This window comes from Folsomia candida, unplaced genomic scaffold (genome assembly GCF_002217175.1).
Source record: "Folsomia candida strain VU population unplaced genomic scaffold, ASM221717v1 Fcan01_Sc003, whole genome shotgun sequence".
Taxonomy (NCBI): Eukaryota; Metazoa; Arthropoda; class Collembola; order Entomobryomorpha; family Isotomidae; genus Folsomia; species Folsomia candida.
In genome coordinates this window covers 12,843,962-12,857,301 of record NW_019091195.1, presented here as the reverse complement: position 1 = coordinate 12,857,301, position 13,340 = coordinate 12,843,962, and the positions used below count along the sequence as shown (strand labels likewise).

Genomic DNA, 13,340 nt, shown 5'->3' with positions numbered 1-13,340 from the left:
CAGTTGGGGACTGAATTAATGCAAACCGATTTTGAATATTCTACTGATGCAGTTATGATTTATTAGAGACCTGGAACTGATTCGACAACAAAAATTATAACATAATACATTTTTAACATGAAATTGCAACTGAACCAAATGAACACACGATATTAATTTTGATAAAAAGATCGGATTTGATTTTGATAGTACTACAAAAATAAACTAAACGAATAAATCGTCATCATTCATGTCATCAATTTGATGACACTGATTTTGGGATGATTTTATATTTTAAACAAGTTATTAGCTATAATTTTGTCCTTCAGTGTTCTGTGACTTGTTCCGATCGGTGGTGACACTATTGCGAATATATTAGCTAAAGAGAACGTTGTGATAATTTAAAAAAAATATGAACTGTATCATATTTACAACATGATACAGGTCAGAGGTCAACGCCGACCAATTTATTAGCGGCGCCAATGTTGGATAATTTTTCGGGGGCGCGGCGTGACCTCTGATGCACTTCCTCCGAGTTCCTCCCCCCACTACAACTACAACTCTAAACTCTAAAAAAATTAGTTCAGGCTTGAAGAAAAACCAACGACAAATAAGGAGGAAAGAATGGAACTGAGAAAATTTTCTCGGTCATTTTATTTTTATTTTTTCCTACACCTTATTGATGTAGCCCGGTCTCAACGGAATTCTGTAACCATACACCTTATTGGTGGAATCCGTCGCCAACGAGAAAAAGTTGGCCTACACCTTATTGGTGTAGTCCGTCGCTAAGGCGAAAAATTTGGCCTACACCTTATTGGTGTAGTCCGTCGCCAAGAGATCGAAATCGCCCTACACCTTATTGCTGGAATCCGTTTTTAAAAGGTTAAACAAAATCCTGAGTCTATCGGAAATTAATGTTTTCTTCTATTCATCAAAATTTCTGATTTGTCAGCCAATCCTACCAGATAGATTATACTCGAGAATCATCAAATTCCCTGTCCTCATTTAATAAATCAAGTTATAAACTCATACAAAATGCCAATCTGTGTCGGAAAATGTCCCGTGCCATGGCCCAACATCATGAACAATCGTCACTGCCTGGACCAGCCAGAAGTTCCCGATGAACTAGTCCAACTCCGATGCAACCCCCACGTTCGGCTTACCTGCATCCCAACAAAGAGTTTCGAAGCGAAAAAATGTGACAACCCCTGTGCCCCCAGGGACCATCTGGACATTGCGTTGTCTGCTTGTGAGACATTATTCAATCTCTATGTTGCATATTCCCATCATTTTCAATGCTTATCTGATTCATGCAATTATTTCAGGTTATGACCATCATCGCCAGTGGTAAATAAATATGCTCCATTTTGACCTTTTAATCAACTTGAGTTTCACCCAGTATGTAATTGTATATATATTTTTTAAATACAAGGTGGGCTCCTAAAGCTCAAACCATCATGCAGTGCCCCACATACCGACTCTTCCCATGGGGAAGGTAACGCCTTTCAAGTTTTGCGACCCATTGATTAATGGAATTTATATATTGGCTTAATTCCTTTGATGCAGAGCTCAAGCTCGAGTTTGCCGACTGAAATGCTTACCGGACGACCCTTGTCTCAATTATTGCAATGCTGCGACGCAAGAGCAAGTGATGGTCAACCACGAACCTTATCGAAATGATGCAAGCCATATGAACTGCAGCATCGGGTACTTTTTTATTTTGACGCTAAATAGATATCGTGTGTTTAGATGTTGATCTCATTCTTGTTGATCTTGTCATTATCTAAGGTCACCCCACATTTCCAACACCAACCGAGGCTTTGCTCGACCTATGCTCGACGGACTTTTCTACAACTCGTAAATTGGGAGTTTGCAAATTTTTTCAGATTTTTTATGCAGCCTGACAATTCAAAATTCTTGTGAAACTTGACTTCTCGCACCTAATAAAATTGATTTGAGGAGATTAAGGTGAAAATTTACTTAATTTTTCATCCTCATTCACGATGATGAACTGTGACGTTCATGGGCTTCAGAGATATGTAAAAGTTGTCCGAGTAGCATGGAAATAGTTGACACGTGCAGTGCACACATAAATATCTCAACTTTTGGTTAAATCTGAAGATTTGTTACATAAGCCAGTGATAGTGAATAGCAGTCATCGCGCATGTATTAATATTTAGCATCGCCTGCATTTATTTTCGTAATCTTTCATCTTCCACATACGCTGAATGAATACTTTATGTACATATTTAAGTGAGCACAAGTAAAACAATTTTTGCTTGTGCAAAATTAAAGCTTATTTCATGGGGCAATTATTATATGTCCATATAACATTTGGAAGAATGAATAAGTACAATTCTACTCTTCTTGTATATCGGCATCTTCATCTTCAGCGCTTTCTTCTCCTGAATTATTTTCCGTCGTCTCTGTTGCCACACTAATGTCTGCTTTCTTTGGTTGTTTTGGGGAAGCAGATTTTGTGGTCACTGAAGTTTTTTTCTGGCTTTCTTTCCGTGCAGGACTATTTGTATCTCTTCTGTGCTGATTTCCATTTGTGACGTCATCCTCATTCAGCACTTCCTTTGGAATACGAGAAGTTATTTGTCTCGCAGGTTTTGACTCTTCCACGGTGAATTTCTCTGTATGCTTCCCACTCAGAGATGACGAGGAGGGGGACGAAGAAGAGTCTGGATAAGCCACGTTGTGTTGACCAGGAGATTGCTGCTGATACTTTCTCATTGGGATCAAAAACGATTGGACAGTGTTAGCCAACGCAGTTTGCTGATGTCCGTAAACTTGACCAATGGAAGAAGTCACGGCCGACTGTGCTGACCACAAGGCTATGTTCTGAACATAAAGAACTGCGCAATTAGTAAAATGAGCTTATTCTTTCAGTAATAAAATCCTAACTTGGTTGTCTTCCATTTGGTCCATGGCAGCTTGTCTTGAATCTCCAAAGGTTTCATACATTCCTGCAAAACCACGCTTGAATCGTCCGTACTTTGTCTCAATATTAGTCGATGATACTGAAATAATAAGGCAGATAAAAATATGACTATTGATTATCATGTAATAAATGTTAATCAATTTTACCTTGTCCAATTATCATTGCAGTTATTAAAACTTTGAACATCTTGTCGAGAAATATTGTTAATTATAAGTTGGGAATTGGTGACTACTTTAATACTGATATCTACCAACAACTGTCGAGTCTAATACTGATCTAGTTCGACTTATCGACTTGATATGATTTTTTGGGCGAATGAAATTAAGGTGGTTTCAACTACTTGCCAAAGAAAACGTTGTTTAAAATCATGGTGAATGACTTGAAGCTCATTGTAGAAAAGTCTCTGCAAGATTTTCACATTTCTTGATTCAACAAAAGTGAACACAAGATTGGTGAAGAAGAGTTGCATAAATTTACTTTAGAGACAAAAGTAATGCGACGATAATGAACCAATCTTGGTATTATTATCTTATGTAATTAACATGCGACTTTTGTACTGCATCTTATGACTTGTTACTCTAGTCAAGCTTTTCCTATTTCCTTTCTATCACAATAAATCGCATACAATTATCTTAAACCCATCCTGATCATTGAAACGATATTGCCAAAGTAAAACACCAAATACAGCAACAATGTGTCAGCAACCAAATTCAATGCAAGTAAAGTGAATGAATCATTGTCCACAAATGTGGAACCGAATTACATCACCGTAATCAATCCCTGCATTTCTGATCATTCACCTCTCGACTGCTTTTGGATATCTTGATGGCATTATTCCCTCGCATCTAGGAAATGGGTTCAACTAAAATTCGTCGGATTAGAATCGTTGGAAAATATCTTAATGCGTCTAAAATTAAAATGAAATGAAATTTTTTTTCTTGTGGAATCGGGAATTATTAATTTAGTGTGGATTCGTCAGAAAAGTGTATGTACACAGAACTTCATGACGTACATACATATATTATATAGAGGTACCACAAAACCCGTCATCATTCATTGTCATATGAATGGTTCTATTTAGAGCAATGTTGCTATCATCTCATCGTCATTAACTATGCACATGGCCGGCATTGTAATTTCGCAAAATCATACTCAGCATGAGCCCGATGAGCTATGATGTCATCAACCCACACAAAAAACGCACAACTCTGAAATGCACACTTTTATTCAAGTTGTAATGTTGAGCATAAAAGGAGAACTTATTGACATCAATTATTACTGGTATTGGTATGCAGGCCTTTTCTCTTGCGTAAATATACTACTCTTGATCCTTAATCTTTGTCAAGCACGCATTTACACTCACGTGGGTGTAAATAAAAGGCACCTTAAGTGATAGAGTAAATTCCGTTATGCTGCATTTTATTTATATACAAGCTAATATGCTGATAATTAGCCCACCAACTGTCCAACAACGCCTACAGTCTTATTATCAACTGGTTCAGTCAGTTGCGATATAAAAAAGAAGGTGCATCGGGTACAAGAGTTTTGAATCTCATAAGAAAAAGGAAACGGTGAAGTCATCATTCAGCAAAGAGTCATATATGAGCGATCTTGTAGGATCACTATTCCATGGCAAAGAGTGACATGAGATTGGAACGCATGCTGTCACAAAATAAATAATGAGGAAAATGTATACGCGACTGATGATGCTTTGTGTGAGAATGCATCCCATAAAACCACTCGAGGAATTGGATTAGTCATCGTGTCCGCGATTATTGCAACTCGTATGCCTTCTTCTTGTTCATCAATCCTATGCAGCCCCCAGATTACTCGAATATCTCCCCACGTGTTGGTGTGAAAAGTGGTAGTCAGAAGTCCGGAAAGGTATGCCAACCACGGCGAATGTTGAACTTGGTCAAGAAGTGACGAGGGTGTAGCACGTATGCAATGCAGGGCCGCAGGTGGGTTGGACGGTAGAAAAAATGTTGTCATATAAAAGAATGGAGCCATCTTCCTGATTTCATTCATTGATGCAGAGCTGCCAGGAAACAACGACGGAGACTTATTACATATTCTCAACCGATCAATTAGCCCTGCATTTCAATATCGTTCGTATTAATAGCTCAATACTCAAGTAAGTCTAACTCTAATTTAAATCTAGCACAACTTCATAATTTGCACTTGTGACCGTTAATAGTCTAATATACCACTTGATTATTTCAGAAATGGCAGTTTACTTCAAGTCCTGTGCATTGCTTTTCTGCTTGATTTTTGCCATGTCAATTGTGTTTGAAAACTTTGGAGGAGCAGAAGCGAAGCGAGTTCCAAACTACATCAAACCCAGGAGAAAGTGCCCCAAAGGGGAAAGACGAGGCTTTGACGGGATCTGCAGAACCTTTGAACAGCACCGCAGAATGAATCAACGATTCAAGTACATTTTGACCTCCTCAACATAGTTCTCGTGTGATGAAAGTAGAACAAATACGTACTTTCCGGCATCTCGTTCTGTACTTTTAGTACTGTGTATTTATCAATATGATTTTCGCTTATTTATGGCATATTTCTGCCATGTTTTGTATTTTTTATATCGGAATGTACTGGTGTGACAAAATATTTAGCAATACATAATCACACCATTTCTGTTTCCAATGTTGGGACGTGCCATAATAATTGCGGTGAAAAGTTACCCATGTACTAATTGAATGATGTATGTATGCAGTTGAAGGGATGTATTTTTTGGTTGTGAAAGCCCTCAATGTTTTCTGATACTGTAAAATATTTCACTTAAGAGTCAGTGACTGAATAATGGTAGTGATTCATAATTGTTATTTATAGTTGCGTAATTGAGGTTTTGTGGTATTTTATATTTTTGTAATTTCCATGTTTTGATTAGATATCATATTCGGATGCAGCAATAAATCATGCGATTCCTTAATTTTTTTAACTTGCTCAACAGTTTAAAACAACAAAAATCGGATGTGGCAAAGTTAACCAATATTTTAAAGCATGTCACAATTCTTCCTGCCTAGTACAAATTGTCATATAAAAGCGTTTAAACTCACAATTTCTTACTCCATTGACGTTTCCGTTTTCCCTGGAGAGCTTTGAATACTACAACCACACATACAGCACAACGAGTAACACCATTATTTACCTTATTATTGAAATTTTTTAGTACGCTATAATTTCTATATTGAATCCTATTTGGCCCCACAGACTTAGACCTCACACAATGATTTCTCCAGTTCGACTTATAATTTTAATCTGCTGGGTCGTGTGCCTTCTCGGACTTTTTGGAGTTGGAAGCATTGAGGGAAAGAGACATTCCAATATTCAGGCAAGATATCGACATCGCAACTGTCCCAGTGGTCACATTAGATCCCCGGATGGGGTATGCAGAAGATGGGCATAATTTATTACCGAAGTATTTGATGACTCAATAATTGTGAAATAATAATTTTGCTTTCTGTAATAAATTGTCTGTACAAAGTATTTTATTGAGTATATGTATGTAGCAGCATGAGATCAGTCATAAAACAGCGTTAGAAATAAATAAATTTTTGTAGATATCAAACTAATTTTTCTATACACTATGGCTCATACGGAGGACAATAAACCTTATCGGGAGACCCACACACTTTGGAGAAGTCGTCAAATATGTAGTCTTCTGGGCACACAAACCTAAATAAACGTTTGTACAATAAATGATTAAGTATATAACTAATTAATCATTATAATTATTCGCAGATTAATAGTTTTTAGCAGCTTACGGCATAATTGTACCGTCCGGTTTACAATAGTAAAATACTTTGCACCCACGATAGTAATCCGCGTAGTACCCTTCCTCACGACCAAAACAGTCAAAGTACACTGGAAACGGCCATAATCTGTTTTCTTTTCCTCCTTCAGATTGTGTCATTTTGTGTTCCAAGCCTATGAGTAATCGTAAGTTTGAGAACATGACGAGATTTGAAATGTATTTATTGTCTCAATTTAAATAATAACCTTACCAGTTGTGGTTTGTAGACTAGAGAAATATGATACAATAATAAAACCGACACAAATTGACGCTCTCATGATGTCTATTTTGGAATATGGTTTATTGGCAAGTAAATATCTACCGTAAGTTACAAATCACTTTGGGAGCAGGTTTGCAATGTTATGATGTCAATGTTGATACTGAATTATTGTCCAAATTCTGCTTCTTTTATATGGTTTATAAACTCCTAAGTTAACGTGTAAGGTAAATGTCGCTTGAGTTCAGTTGCATCAAAAATTCACCGTAATGCGTCACAAATGATAATCCCATGCACGTAAATAATCCTGGAAATAAATATATCTATATTTTTTGTTAATTTACATTATTGCTAAACGGATTTTACACAAAGTCAACGTCATGCGAAATTTTCAATCAATCAATGATAAAGTCAACTTTGTGTGACCACGAGCTGATTGCATACCTTGGCTTACGCATGGCAATGGAAATTTAAATTGCAAACTCTTATATTTTGCTATTATTAGAAGGAAAGATTATACAGTCTATTTTAGGATTGACATATTTGCAAATTTGATAATGTTCGACTAGAAATTTGGATTAATCTTTTCAAGTGTGTTTTTTAGAGATTGATGACAATGTCAGGATCTTTCTTTTCCATCCGCATTTTGCCAGTTTGAATGTATTCTTTTCGGGCTTCATCCTGAAATCATATGCATCACAATTGATATCCCATCTCAATTGCTAAAATTATCACAAACTAAAAAAAGTGAATAGGTGTACTTTGCTCATGTTCCCGAGTTGCTTCCATGCGGTCCAATAACTGTGTTCGTAATGGTCATCTTTGGGGGGATCCGGGTTCGTATTTGGTCCTATCGTGGCTTGAGAGTAGAGTGCCGCCAATTTCAGTCTGTAACCAAGATTGTTGATACGAATGAAGTGAAGTTTGTAGCAAACAACTTCAAAGTCGTCGGGCGTTTCCCCAGGTTTCAAAAACACGGGAGGCTCATGAGGGTTCAATTTACTGTGATCTCGGTTTGGGTCAATCCCAAATCGTCTAGGCTTTGAGCGTGGTCCAAACTCTGCACTATAAAAGGATTTTCCTATTTGATCCCATTTGGAGTTGGAGTTCAGAAGTTCAGAAGATCGTATTGATGGACCGCAACTGAGAGAAAACGAAAAATTGCAACAACAATTATGAGAGGACCAATGAATCACTATTAATAACTTACATTGCGACATTGCGTCGGAGTAGTGCTGCAAGACGGTTCATTTAACGGTCGGTCGTTGTATATGTACCAACGATGTGTGATTTGGTAGGGAAGTTTATGTATCAACTTTCACCGCACAAAAACCAAAGATTATTGTGAATTACACAATCGTCGAGGGAAAGTAGTAGCAGTGTAAATGATGGTTTTGTAATAATCCACCTCAAGTTGTCAAGGTTTATATTAAACCGAGCTGTACTGGAAGATATGGTAGATGTTCAGAAACATGCACATATCATGTATTTACAAACTAGAGGACAGGAAAATAATTGGCCTGGTAGAAACTAGAAACACAACTGGGATGAGCTAGTGAGTACAAGCTGTAAAGCACATGGGTTTGGTAGACTCGGAATTGAATCGATGATCTGGGAAGAATATGTAAGGACAAGCACGTTGTTGGTTCGGAACAGTTACACGTTCTCTACTCTAATAACTTGCTCAGCCCTTTTATAAATGGCTAAATGGTCGATTGAAATAAATCCAAATTGTTCACACTTGATCAAATCCCACTCATTTGTGGGGAGTTCGTTAAAATTCTCAGCCAATTCTTTAGGTCCTGGAGAACAAAATTGTTCAGATGAGATTGGTCCAATTAAAACAACAAATTTACCCCGAAAACTTGCTAAATACTCTGAAAACATTTTGAGATTGTTGAAGTAACAGAAAATGGTCATGTCATTTGACTGTCCAAATTTATTTTCTATTTGAAATGTTTCTGGATAAAACTGGAGTGGAATGAATTTAGGAGGCGAATAGATTGAGTTCCACCAATTGCTGTCCACCTCGACACCGATTAGTTTCACATTATCGTTCTTTGACATTTTTTGCTTATCCCGTTCAACAGTGATGAATTTGAGCATGAGCCACTCCAATAAACCGGAACCACATCCTATGCTGTAAATCGTGAACACTTTTTTCGAAATGACAAATTGAGCAAACTCAATTAAATTCTTCTCCATTGGCAAAGGCCATGTAACCAAATGCAACTTTCTGAGAGAGTCTGATCGACAAGACTTATCCGTCGTAAACACACAATCTCTGAACACGTTAACAATGCCCAGTTCATTATCCTCTTGGTGAAAGGTAACAATTTTCTCGATCAATTGATCACCCTGTCCACTCATTATTATTTACCTTACCTACAGAATAAACCTATTATCTATCGGGCTACGTAAAAATATGTCATGCGACCAGAATGTGTCTATGATTTTAGTGAATATGGAATGGGTTTCCGATCCGACTCAAATAAAGTAATGACCTTAACCGACAGACGACAAAAATCCTTTCATTATATTCGATTCACTTGTGCTTTAATCTTTGCATTCATTTGGCTCATTGTGGAAACATCAGAGAAAATAATTGGCAATTCTCCAGTGCACATGTTATTGCTCTTTCGAACAAAGACCTCACAATACAGTAAGCCTAAACTCTAGCTATACTATTACATATACCGCACCGTAAGCTATAACTGAAAAGAGACTCATTATATTTACAACTGTTTATTTAACTAACTTTTAACTATTATCATCACGTCATATTATACATATATCGAATCATTAAAAATCAACAAATACAATAATATTAAAGCTTGACTACTTACAATTTCAGATGAGACGGGTACAAAGGAGTATCTCATGATTTTAAGCTTTGAGATTGAACGGTGAAGCGCAAGTTTTGGGTTTGTCATGGGTAAAAATATTGCGTAAAGGTGAACCTGGTGAAAGTTTGTTGGATTATCGGCACTTAAATTACTAGGATGAACGGAATAACTGAGCCAAAGGACTGCAAAGTTGTCGGATTCTTAAGTAATTTTGAGGTAAAATTGATAATAAATATTCCTCGAATTATTTAGTTACTTTATCTATTTTTTAATAGCACACGAGAGTTTTTTTACTTTCGTATTGCTTTCTATAGGTGTTTACCTATTTCAAGGAGAAGAAGGAGGAGAGCTACAAGAATTACAAGCAGGCTCAGAAACTGAAGAGGAACACGCACATGAACACAGTCACGTACGAAACCCTGCAGTACTTGCAAACCACTCCCTGCGCCGTCCAGACCAAGGATGCCGTCGAAATGTACATGAATCTAATTCAACCCTTTGGACTTACCAAAGCAGAAAAGCTCACCATTTTGAACACGGTACGTTATGTCATTATGCGGTTTTGAATTCTAGTTTAAGATAATTCATCTTATGACTATGTTGATTTTTTAGAGACCAACTCAACCTGTCGATATTCAAGCCATTGTTGAAGAAAGTGAAGAAAGGCTCAGCGAAGACCAGATTAACGATTTAATTGATGTTATTCAAAAAACATTACCTCCCATTCCCTCAGGCGATGAGGAGAAGTCAGACCAGGGCGAATTATCGTCGTGATATTCTTCAAAGAACTGATGTATACTATAATTCATGCATAATAAATATAGATAATTTTTCATGCCGTTAGTATAAGCCAAAGTCCAGACAATAAAACGAAAAACGCATGCTATAGTTGATATACTGAATAATGTCAAGTTTTTATGATAATGTTGCAATTTTATTTAAACATCCGACCTTGTTGGTCAACACGGGACCAATCGTCTTTGAACTAGTCAAAGCCATTGTCGACAGCATCGCAGCCACAAGAATTGCATAATGATGAGCCGCATATTTTCCCAAACTGTCATTTGATTATTAATTTAATATGCTCTATTACAATGGGGCTTGATTCCAGGCCAGTTCAGATTATTATAACTCGTGGGTTTGTGGTGATGATAAAGAGGAGGATTCTGTTATGTCTTGCACTTGTTTCCTTTCGATAAATATAAAAGCATTCTTTGTTCATGACTGTTACACTGTTAGTGTCAGTACAAGAAAATAATACGACATGAAAATATCAATGGTACCAGACCAAAACTGTATTCTCCAAATTAAGAATAGTTACATTACATTTTATAATGCGAGGATAATCACAAGTTTAAAGATTGATGAGTTTCATCCACAACTTACATTACACTTATATTTCATGTAAGTTTAATGAGTCAGTCAAATAAATAATCCTGCTTCAGCAGAGTCAGGACTTTACATACGAATAACACGAAAAATTTTGTAACTTGATACTTGACTTTCTCATGTGCAGCATTTTGTGAGACTTGACAAGACCTCGGTACATATTTATTAAGTATTTGATTAGTTAGTTGTTACTTGTTATTTCGTGCCTCAAGGTGAGAGTTGAAAGTTGAGAAACCAATTTCTGGTTATACTTTTAATACTAGATTACCCTAGATCGCGTCTACTTCAGTCATCCATTCTTATTTTTACATCTCAAATTCAATTGCACTCTTAATTCCAAATCAATCTCAATCAATCTCAATCAATCTCCTCAATCTCAATATTTCATAGACGTACCTCTGGGGGAATTTGATATCATGGAGGCGTTCAGGTCGTTCCCCTTATTTGTTGCAATATTGACGGCAACAATGGTGACGAGGGTTAATTGTGACCTTACACACATGATTGAGTCGCCCAAGATTACAAACTGGGGAGCTTGGGGTTCGTTGGAAAGTTGTCCAGTGGGGGCATTTGTGGTTGGGATGCAACTCAAGGTGGAGAAAGCAGATGGATGGAAGGACGATTCGGGACTCAATGGGATCCGCCTATTTTGCTCTCGCCTGGGATCATCTATCGACATTTACGAAGAGTCCCCAGTCGTAATTTCCAGCTCGGTAGGCCCTTATGGCGAATGGAAACAGATTTTCCGTTGCGGGGACAAGGACCTTAATCCCAAAACATCAGCTGTGGTCGGATTCTCAATTAAGGTCGAAGATCCGAGAGGAGTTCACGACGACACGTCCGCAAATAACTTTCGAATATTTTGCAAAGACCTTGAGGATGATACAGGAGACAATAACAACAATAAGAGTGACACCGAGGAGGAGGCTCGCCCACAGCAACATTTGACGGTAGAAGGGGATGGGACTTCTTGGGGAAAGTGGACTGATTCTCAGCTCTGCAGAAACGGATATGCCATTTGTGGAATCGCAACACAAGTGGACCATGGGCATGGAGAGGGAAAAGGATGTAAGTTGCTGACCATCTAAGTAGTTGTAGTTTAATTTAACTTTACATACGTATATGATAAGTGCATACTTAACCATCAGTTGATTTGTGTGCTAGATGATGATACAGCTCTAAACAATGTAAGAGCCGAATGCTGCAGAATCCGCTTTCATTCTTTATACGAAGAATTGGACCTACCGAGAAAAAATGACGACGTTATATTTCCCGACCCAATAGAGTCAGCAAGAGAACTGCAGAAGTCAATTATTGAAATGCAACAAATTACTCCAAGAAACCAGAAAACGGACCTTCATCAAAATCCCCATGCAACTCCAGATGGTAATGATGCCTCACATAACGATCGACTTATCATAACGGTCCCACAAGTTCTCACGGTGGACCATTCAACTACAACGGAGGTACCAATTTCTCCTTTGGATGAAGCAGAATTAATGTCAAGGACCAAGTCTGAGAATTCTAACCAACTTTCGCAGGAATTATCGCATCTAGCAAATCTGGATTTTAGTCATCCCGAACTGACAACGCATTTCAAGATTGCTTCAGATCCTGACGGGACATTTCCAGAACATAACGATGGTGTGACAACGATTGATGAGATTGCTGCGAAACCAATCGTTCCCCCTGAAGTCGTTCACTATATTGAGTCCGACATTAAGGACGAGGATGCCGACCCGGATCTAATTCATATCAAAGTTATCGCAGGTTCCATCAATACGACGACCACCAAGTCGCCTCAACCACCACCCACAGGAAATAGAAATGCAATTGATACTGAAAATGACGATGGCGACACCATTCACAACCCGCTACTTGTTGCCTCCAACGCCAATAAGCCCCTGTACTCGACTTGCTTTATTATCATACTGTGCACATTTCTTGTTTGACGACATGCTAATTTAAAAACAATACTATTTTAGTACCTACCCGACTTGACAGATGACTAATGTTTAATATAATTGCAATGTTTTGTATATTTATTATTAGTAGACTGAATAATATAATGTTACAATAAATTTATCATGATCGTGAATTCATCCTTCACATTGGCATTTTCATGACTTTCATGACCGTTTGGGGCAGATTGATCTCAGCCAC

General features: G+C 37.6%; 5 protein-coding genes and 1 long non-coding RNA gene across 9 annotated transcripts; 4 read left to right on the top strand and 2 right to left on the bottom strand.

Annotated features, from left to right (window-relative positions):
* Positions 1-807: 807 nt before the first annotated feature.
* On the top strand, positions 808-1,954 carry LOC110847869 (uncharacterized protein C1orf194 homolog). 2 transcript variants are annotated; one of them, XM_035850017.1, is made up of 6 exons: positions 808-861; positions 932-1,228; positions 1,305-1,326; positions 1,412-1,474; positions 1,546-1,686; positions 1,768-1,954. In XM_035850017.1, exons 2-6 carry the CDS (start codon positions 1,015-1,017, stop codon positions 1,838-1,840), a joined length of 513 nt encoding a protein of 170 aa, XP_035705910.1. In that variant the 5' UTR covers positions 808-861; positions 932-1,014; the 3' UTR covers positions 1,841-1,954. The 2 variants fall into 2 exon arrangements, with proteins under 2 accessions (XP_035705910.1, XP_021950596.1); XM_022094904.2 differs by having other exon boundaries at positions 823-1,228.
* Positions 1,955-2,146: 192 nt separating this feature from the next.
* LOC110847623 lies at positions 2,147-3,265 on the bottom strand. The gene is made up of 3 exons (XM_022094599.2): positions 3,073-3,265; positions 2,890-3,005; positions 2,147-2,826 (listed from the first exon to the last, which is right to left on the bottom strand). The coding sequence occupies exons 1-3, from the start codon at positions 3,110-3,112 to the stop codon at positions 2,338-2,340; spliced, it is 645 nt and encodes a 214-aa protein (XP_021950291.1). The 5' UTR covers positions 3,113-3,265; the 3' UTR covers positions 2,147-2,337.
* A 1,587-nt stretch (positions 3,266-4,852) lies between these two features.
* Positions 4,853-6,418, top strand: LOC110847085. The gene is made up of 3 exons (XR_002547612.2): positions 4,853-5,060; positions 5,150-6,063; positions 6,143-6,418. It is a non-coding gene; the product is annotated as an uncharacterized LOC110847085 (long non-coding RNA).
* A 584-nt stretch (positions 6,419-7,002) lies between these two features.
* On the bottom strand, positions 7,003-8,582 carry LOC110847086. The gene is made up of 3 exons (XM_035849528.1): positions 8,153-8,582; positions 7,704-8,085; positions 7,003-7,623 (listed from the first exon to the last, which is right to left on the bottom strand). Exons 1-3 carry the CDS (start codon positions 8,191-8,193, stop codon positions 7,543-7,545), a joined length of 504 nt encoding a protein of 167 aa, XP_035705421.1. The 5' UTR covers positions 8,194-8,582; the 3' UTR covers positions 7,003-7,542.
* Positions 8,583-9,809: 1,227 nt separating this feature from the next.
* Positions 9,810-10,693, top strand: LOC110847298 (DNA-directed RNA polymerase III subunit RPC9). The gene is made up of 3 exons (XM_035849529.1): positions 9,810-10,004; positions 10,103-10,327; positions 10,401-10,693. Exons 1-3 carry the CDS (start codon positions 9,945-9,947, stop codon positions 10,560-10,562), a joined length of 447 nt encoding a protein of 148 aa, XP_035705422.1. The 5' UTR covers positions 9,810-9,944; the 3' UTR covers positions 10,563-10,693.
* A 517-nt stretch (positions 10,694-11,210) lies between these two features.
* LOC110847284 lies at positions 11,211-13,275 on the top strand. 3 transcript variants are annotated; one of them, XM_035850256.1, is made up of 3 exons: positions 11,211-11,331; positions 11,568-12,245; positions 12,342-13,275. In XM_035850256.1, exons 2-3 carry the CDS (start codon positions 11,594-11,596, stop codon positions 13,127-13,129), a joined length of 1,440 nt encoding a protein of 479 aa, XP_035706149.1. In that variant the 5' UTR covers positions 11,211-11,331; positions 11,568-11,593; the 3' UTR covers positions 13,130-13,275. The 3 variants fall into 3 exon arrangements, with proteins under 3 accessions (XP_035706149.1, XP_021949898.1, XP_035706150.1); XM_022094206.2 differs by having other exon boundaries at positions 11,327-11,389; XM_035850257.1 differs by lacking the exon at positions 11,211-11,331 and having other exon boundaries at positions 11,341-12,245; positions 12,342-12,643; positions 12,719-13,275.
* The last annotated feature ends 65 nt before the right edge of the window (positions 13,276-13,340 follow it).

Excerpts from the sequence above, each read along its gene's own strand:
- LOC110847086 (XM_035849528.1), bottom strand. The coding sequence starts at position 8,193 with ATGAACCGTCTTGCAGCACTACTCCGACGCAATGTCGCAAT. Across the intron at positions 8,086-8,152 it reads CTCCGACGCAATGTCGCAAT|TTGCGGTCCATCAATACGAT; the intron begins GTAAGTTATTAA and ends GTTTTCTCTCAG. Across the intron at positions 7,624-7,703 it reads AACTCGGGAACATGAGCAAA|GATGAAGCCCGAAAAGAATA; the intron begins GTACACCTATTC and ends ATATGATTTCAG.
- LOC110847298 (XM_035849529.1), top strand. The coding sequence starts at position 9,945 with ATGAACGGAATAACTGAGCCAAAGGACTGCAAAGTTGTCGGATTCTTA. Across the intron at positions 10,005-10,102 it reads GATTCTTAAGTAATTTTGAG|GTGTTTACCTATTTCAAGGA; the intron begins GTAAAATTGATA and ends TGCTTTCTATAG. Across the intron at positions 10,328-10,400 it reads AGCTCACCATTTTGAACACG|AGACCAACTCAACCTGTCGA; the intron begins GTACGTTATGTC and ends TTGATTTTTTAG.
- LOC110847869 (XM_035850017.1), top strand. The coding sequence starts at position 1,015 with ATGCCAATCTGTGTCGGAAAATGTCCCGTGCCATGGCCCAACATCATG. Across the intron at positions 1,327-1,411 it reads TATGACCATCATCGCCAGTG|GTGGGCTCCTAAAGCTCAAA; the intron begins GTAAATAAATAT and ends TTTAAATACAAG. Across the intron at positions 1,475-1,545 it reads CGACTCTTCCCATGGGGAAG|AGCTCAAGCTCGAGTTTGCC; the intron begins GTAACGCCTTTC and ends CCTTTGATGCAG.
- LOC110847623 (XM_022094599.2), bottom strand. The coding sequence starts at position 3,112 with ATGTTCAAAGTTTTAATAACTGCAATGATAATTGGACAAG. Across the intron at positions 3,006-3,072 it reads TGCAATGATAATTGGACAAG|TATCATCGACTAATATTGAG; the intron begins GTAAAATTGATT and ends TTATTATTTCAG. Across the intron at positions 2,827-2,889 it reads ACCAAATGGAAGACAACCAA|AACATAGCCTTGTGGTCAGC; the intron begins GTTAGGATTTTA and ends CTTTATGTTCAG.
- LOC110847284 (XM_035850256.1), top strand. The coding sequence starts at position 11,594 with ATGGAGGCGTTCAGGTCGTTCCCCTTATTTGTTGCAATATTGACGGCA. Across the intron at positions 12,246-12,341 it reads GCATGGAGAGGGAAAAGGAT|ATGATGATACAGCTCTAAAC; the intron begins GTAAGTTGCTGA and ends TTTGTGTGCTAG.